At 35.5% G+C, this 7357-nt stretch overlaps 1 protein-coding gene across 1 annotated transcript; it reads right to left on the bottom strand.

Annotated features, from left to right (window-relative positions):
* Nucleotides 1–235: 235 nt before the first annotated feature.
* Nucleotides 236–4704, bottom strand: copz1 (COPI coat complex subunit zeta 1). Its single transcript, XM_010779385.1, has 9 exons — nucleotides 4597–4704; nucleotides 4077–4145; nucleotides 3273–3354; nucleotides 3091–3182; nucleotides 2001–2056; nucleotides 1804–1881; nucleotides 1636–1687; nucleotides 1513–1551; nucleotides 236–868 (listed from the first exon to the last, which is right to left on the bottom strand). Exons 1-9 carry the CDS (start codon nucleotides 4612–4614, stop codon nucleotides 821–823), a joined length of 534 nt encoding a protein of 177 aa, XP_010777687.1. The 5' UTR covers nucleotides 4615–4704; the 3' UTR covers nucleotides 236–820.
* Nucleotides 4705–7357: the final 2653 nt, after the last annotated feature.

Below are 7357 nucleotides of genomic sequence, written 5' to 3'. Positions count from 1 at the left end.
CTGGCACTTTGCTGCAGACGCCAGGAGGTGGAGCCCTTGCTCAAGTGGCTCTGGCTGTGGCCCTGAAGAACAAAGAGCACACAGCATGGCAGCTCTGAAATAAGGAAATACCATTTTGTACTACTTCTATACACATCAAAAGTATGAAAAACCACACCCACAGAGAGAGCTAGTCTACAGTTCACAACAATTACACATTCATTAAAACAATTACGAAGAATGCACAGACAAAAGGTAATGTTAGACATCAAACCTGTTCACACATCATTGTCAACAAACCTTTATTATGTATATCTGATGAATGGAAGATCCCCGGACGAAACAGATTCAAAACAGACCTCTGTGATCATTGGTATAACTACAGTACTAGTTTTACACTTTCAAATCACAATATTCATGTGGATTAAATATCAAGATAGTGCCTCAATACTTTGTACAGTAAGATGACCGGGTGCTGTCAAACGAGAGAAAATGTCTGGTGTAAGAAGACTCGAGGAATGTTACCACAGGCTATGATGAGGTTTACCAATGTTTATAGACAGATACGCTGGTATAATAAACCATATTCTGTATTGCAAAAACAAACACAACAGTCTTTGTAATGGAATGTACAACATATCTTATCATCATGTTACACAATGCCTGTGAAATAGAATAAAGGAAAGAATTGAGCAGTAGTCCTGGGAGTGTGACTGGATCAGCCAGTGGTACTCCTCACAGCTTTGATTTCAGGAGTGGAAATGAGAAGGAGAATGCCGATCAGTGCCACGAAGACTGGACCGTACAGCGGCTCATTTTGTCGACCGGTGCAGCGGGGGCTCTACCGTAGAAGAGACCACTTGATCTGTTCTTTGGCAGACTGAAGAACCTGTAGACGAAAACTAGGTTTGACCAAGCAGATATCTCCAACAACAACTGTACTGGACACTATAAGAATGGCTGCAGTGTTAGATAACCCAGAGGAGAGTATCACATACAAAGGAAATAGAATGCATCTTGTTGGAGAGGTGAAAAAGGAAGAATGATAAAAATATCTATATAGCATTATTAAAAAAACAGGATAAAGAATGATGAACGAGTGATGTGAATGAAGAGAAATATGAAAGACCTAATTAATCATCCTAATTCGTTGAATGAAAGCTGAATCATAACCATAAAGAACGGGGATTGGGGACAGCCATTAATCACGGCCGGAGGAGGGATGGTGGTAGCCGGTCTCAGGCCTCTTAAATGACAACATTAATCAAGAGGAGCTAACACGAAGGCAGACTCGTGTGAAAACTGAAAGACAGGAACCTCCGAGGGCAACCAACACTTTAACGCTGAATAATTAGTAAGCATGTACACTGTTTTGCATAGAAGATAACAGAGCGTGTGACATCTCGAGGCACGGGACCACGTAGAGGAGAATGACGAGAACAAGGTTCTGATGTAATGAGCTTTAACGGTCAATACACTCATGGAGCTTTTCAACATTATAGCAGAGAGAGGAGCAAGGAATGTCTTTCTCACCTGGGTGACTGTCTGCTCGGTCAAAGGCACATCATCCCCCTACAGGCACATTTATATTATGTTTACATCCAGCACAACCAAGATCAAACTTTTTGGAATATTTCTGAGAGAAGAGGAGCTTACTCTGAGAGCCACACGGTGCACAACTTGCTGTGGGTCACTCTCTAGGATCACCCTGCAGGAGGCAGCAGAGAGACAGACCGACAATTAGTAATCAAAAGGGTGAAAATGCTGTTGTCTTTTTAATAAGGCTTGGCTTCAAAAGTCTCAAGCCGTTCAATTCGCACATACCCTCCATCTACAATTTCATCCACAGCCAGGAAGAGGCCCTCCATATTCTCCAACAAGGCCCTCCTTTCAACGTTCTTTCTGCACATTTACACAAAAACATGCATGTCAAGAATAACTTTCTAGACATTAGACAAAGATTTATAGCAAAAAAGTTCTGCTGAAGAGATTAAGGATAAATAACAGCTGCCGAAACGTACCTCAACATCTGACTGAGCGAATCAAAGAGGCAGTTTAGAACAGCCATGAGCATAAGCTGTTGAGAATAAAAGAAAATGTTAGATGTTGTTAATCTCTTATCAGCGCACATTGTTTTTTATCATCTAGAAAGAAAAAACACTCAAAAGATATCATGTGTGTAATCATATTTGATGGTTTTCACTATCATTTCTTTGGACCTCGAGGCACAATATTTTTCATTTTCTACTTAAGCGAAACTTGGTATCCATCTGTACTCTACTACTGTGGCTACAAATAAATGACTCATGAAAACTATAAATAACATCGTATTTTAGAACAAATTCACTTATTTGTATTGCAGACTTTTGTAAAATAAAAAATGAGTGAACCCCAAACAAAGACAGCTTATTTTACATTTACACACATTATTTATAGCAACATGCACTTTTAGCCTCAATATTGATATGCACATGATCATCAAAAAAAATCAGACCTGGGGCAATACCAATAAATTAAATGTGCTCATCAAGTCAAAGCCATAACATCTCTGATAAAATGTAAACTAGCCATTATGTGGTTGAGAATTTTTTATAAAAATAAAAACAGCGTATCCATTATTTCTTTTTTTTATCTGAACATGCATCTGTTGTTTCACATAAATGTTGTGGTGAAAACACAACAAATTAAATTGAATAAACTACACCCCCATAAGTGACACGAAGTAAAAGTACAGCGTAAGAGTACTTTAACTCGGCAAGCTATTCAACACATCTTGTCACCAAAATGAGAAAAGACTGACTGACGGAAAAATGTAAACAAGAGATTGGGCCGTGTAAAATGAGGAGTCATTATAAATGACCGCTCGAGCCGGTATCAGCTCTGTAGTTTTATATAACACTTGGGAAATGATTATTTTCACACATTTTTGTTTCATCTCATACGTTTAAAAAAACACCCCAGTTCTCTGAAACATTAAGGGAGTACTAACACTTTTGCTAGGTTTGGCTTTCTGTGACATTGTTCATTATTTGGGTTACAAATCTTACTCAATAATAATAATAATAATAATAATAATAATGATTCATTATACAATCTTAAAATAATGCTTACCTCATTTTCATGTGAACTTCCGATCACATAGAAGAACAGGTCTATGTTGCTCTTGTAGACAACAGTGAGGCCCTCGAGTAATGCTATTTCACCTATAGACACACAAAAAGCAACAACGCATTGTAATAGACATGTTCTGAGTCAGGAAAGTGACAGCCTGCAGTGTAGTGAAGATTTCTTACTGTCCGTCCTGTGTGTTTTGTTGAATATGTTCTTCTCAAACGCCTTCTGCTCCTTCACTGTCGGGTATGTATCATCATAATACTGTAGATAGATGTTAAAAGAATACGTTATTATATGCTGATAATGTAAATCTATAACCCAAAGCCCAATTTAACAAGGTGGAATTTTGATTAAAATGATAAGGCTGGAGATATTTAATATTTTCCTTAAAATAAAGTGCAGTGCTTCTTTTGAATATAATTAAGGACTATATCGCTTTTTACCAGCGTGGTTCTCTGATGTGTTTTTACTAGTTTTAGAAAAAACTTGAGGTGTTTCGAACAGAAAAAAAGGATATTTGATCATTGATAGGGTAATTACATTGTTGGTTGCAAGGTTTGATTTGTTTTCTTTAGTACTGCATTCAGTATTGTGTTTTTATCTGTATTTTTCCTTCGTATTTATAAAACATTTTGTCATAGTTCAAAATGTTAACACTTCCTAAGCTCCCACGGAATTTTCAGAAGCTTTGAAAACCCTATAAACAACTTACGAGTTGCAAAATCGATATTTAAAAATAAATACATTTTCACATTAAATAATTCAATATATACAGTTATTTATGGGCAAACATGCTTTGTTTGATACCTATAGATAAGTGTACGGAAAAGGTGTGGTTTTAGTGTTTGATTTTTTAAACAACAATATAGAATATCACCATGTGTATCCTATATTACAGTTGGCCCAAGAAATTTGAAGTTCACCAAGAAAATGCTAAAGTAAAGTTAAACTAATGAGGGTCATTTTGTTGTACAACTTCATACCTTTGCATAAAGCCTGTCTCCATCGTTGTCTAGAATCAGAACGGCTTTGACAGTGTACAAGGAAGGTTCCTGTTAACACAGAAGACATGATGCAATGGCTCAATTTACGCAAGTATGATTAATAAGGGACAGTAATTATAAAAAAATTCTCGAAATAAACAACATCTGGTGACATCAAACTCCGACTGGTCAGCCTTGTATGCGTTAACAATGGATGACTAAAACGAAAGCTATCTGATCATGGTTACCAAGTTGATACAAATAATCGATTATTTGCGAATATAAAAAGGAAGACATGACACTTCCACATCACCAACAAACACAGACACCCGAAGCTAACTTCTCACTGTTTAGCTTGTTAGCCAAACCGACTACTTTAGTAAGCTAGCTCCCTGTCGAGTTAAATTACCTTACATCGCCACGTTTTGAAACCAACAACATGCGGGTATGTGAGATAGTTATGAGTTTAAGCTTGGATAACACATACACTATCACACATGAATACATTCGCAAACATTACCAGTATGGGAGAATCCATCTTCTTTCTTGTAAGCTAACCAGCTAGCAAGCTACTAGCTACTACTGCTGCGGCTACGTATTACGTTCAGTAAATGAGGCTCTTTCTGATTGGCTGACGCACAGCCTGAGTTGTGCACACAGGGCAAAGAGCATTACAGTACAGGGCGTGGAGCCAGAAAATAAAACAAGCTACATCTTAATGTTGACGAAAGTATATTAATACAACATCGATTATCCCTTGAGTGGGAAACGTTGCAATCTGATTAAGTCCTTAATTAAGGTAAAGTCAAACATTGTAAAATCTCCATGAACCTTACTTTTGTCCAACCGTGAGTCTTTCATCATGAAAGTAAAACATAAAAGTTATCTGGTCTTTAATTCAGATTGTGATATGGCTACGATAGGTGGAAGAAGTACTCAGATATTGCACCTAAGTAACAATCCTGTATACAAAATCTTACTTAGGCCTAAGTAAAAGTAGGCTACTTAAGTATTTGCATCAAAATATACTTATTGTGTGTAATGTCCCATCATATTAAATGACTGGATTGTTATCATTCATGAATCAATGTGTTCATCACAGCTGGTAAAGGTGGGGCTAATTTAATTAATTAATATAATGCTGCTGGATATCCTAACCTATAATTATATATTATAGTTTATGTATTAGTTTATTTATATTTTGTATTTAAGAAATTGAATCTGTAAAGTTACTATACTAATTGTGTTAAATACATGTAGTAGAGTAAAATGTACAATATTTGATTTTTACAATGTAGCGGACTATAAGTATGAAGTAGTATACAATACTTAAGTAAAGTACAAGTACCTCCAAATTGTACTTAAGTACAGTACTTGAGTAAATGTACTTTAATAATACATTACACCACTAGGTGCAATGTCCTGCCAACTAGGCACACAATAAATATTTTGTTTATTTTAAAATTCACTTCCTACATTCTATTCCTAATTCATTTAAGGCTATATATTCAACTACTTTTACTTGTAACTGTAGTTAATTGTAGTTCCGTTACATTTTAAGGGTAACTATAGCTGTAAGATTACATTTCTCAAGTAACTTTTCAAAAACATAAGAGACTATATTTGGCTATATAGAGTTCAAATCTCTACCATGGTTATTGTTATCAAACCAAATGATCAGGGTGTTATGTACCATTAAAAACTTGGAAACTGAAAAATAGGACTCTATGGTAACATACAAAAAAATGTGGGAAAAACTAATTTAGGTTACAAGCCGTTTTAGCTTGCTTGTACTCATCAACATATTTTTTCAGGATCCTCCTACATGTAACCAACCCCAATTATCTTAGTTCCCACTTCTGGGAAGCATGGAAACCCAGACTGATGGGGATTTCCCTGTTTTTCACTCCATAAATGACATCACTGTTGGGCCTTACTGTAAAATATTTTCTCGAGGCTTGAGTTTGAAATAATACTGGAATATCTATGAATATCTATGGTGTACAGCTATTATATTACTGCCAAAAAGTGTATCGCAAAAAATAGCTATTCTGACATGCATATAACACTACTGCGGGCCACCATGAAATGTTGCAATACTGCACCATGTTTACTCAATTCCACCACTAACATTTCAAAATGACCAGGTCCGGAGATTAAAGATCATGCTGCCTTGAACCTATATGAGTTAAAATATTCCCAGATGTTAGAAGTCAAACATACCTTTATATCTATTTAAAATAATTCTAAACAATGTTTATGATGGCAGAGTTGAAGATGGGCAGAATGAAAGTTATTTGATTGCTTCAAAGATGAATGAACATGCAATGAGAGAATGATATATGTAATTCGGCTGGCTTCAAAATGTAACCACACTATTGATATCTTTTACTGGTATAAAATATATGCAACTACAATACGTTGAGGGACTTTTCTCACAATTATGAAAATTATAAATACATTTGAAATGTAGCAATAGATAAAATGAAGTTATAGGGCTGCTCTCAGTACCAGCAACCACAGCAGTTAGCAGTTCCCTTCCTTAGAACCAAGTGCTTCTTTTATCAGCATTAAGCAGAGCTTCCGCCAACCAACATCCTCCTTTCCTTACCTTCCCTCTGTCTGTAGAATACTTGATGTTTAATCTTATGAACACATTTCCTAAATATGCAATTAAATATAAACACTCATGCACACAAACACATCTCTTCAAGAAAAACAAAGCACTTATTTCTGTTTAATTAAACTGTTTAACTATTTTTATTTGTAATTGTGTTTTCCATCACTAGTTATATGTGAAAAGATTGAAAACTCTTGAGAAATAAGGTACTGTTGTTACAAACGTTATCTTAATCTGAACATATTGAGATAAGGGCAGACTGTATTGAGACATTCAGAAGAATGATGCTGCATATTTAGGTTCCTCATTTGCCCTTTTTCAGGTAGTGATAATATGTGGCCATCTTTACAGCGATGAAAAGGTTTATAAATCCCATTTATATTTGAATCTACAGTTGCAATTATGCATTTGCTTAATTGAAAACGATCAAAAATGTACAAATTACATTATGCATCTTTAAAATCATTCACAATAGGACAGGCAAATATTTGAAACTAGATATTAGCTGAACAGTCCACCTATATGCTGTAAGCTGATCAAATTGCAAACCCTTTAGAGTTGAGTACCACAATGAACAATTGCACAGGTTACCATTTGTATTTCTCTAATTTGCAGTGTTGTTTGTATTAAGGTTGAATATTAACAATAGAAAATGAGTAGA

Source organism: Notothenia coriiceps, unplaced genomic scaffold, assembly GCF_000735185.1.
Source record: "Notothenia coriiceps isolate Sejong01 unplaced genomic scaffold, NC01 NC01_scaffold00020150, whole genome shotgun sequence".
Classification (NCBI taxonomy): Eukaryota; Metazoa; Chordata; class Actinopteri; order Perciformes; family Nototheniidae; genus Notothenia; species Notothenia coriiceps.
The sequence above is the reverse complement of the archived record's forward strand: the minus strand, read 5'-3'. Positions and strand labels throughout refer to the sequence as shown.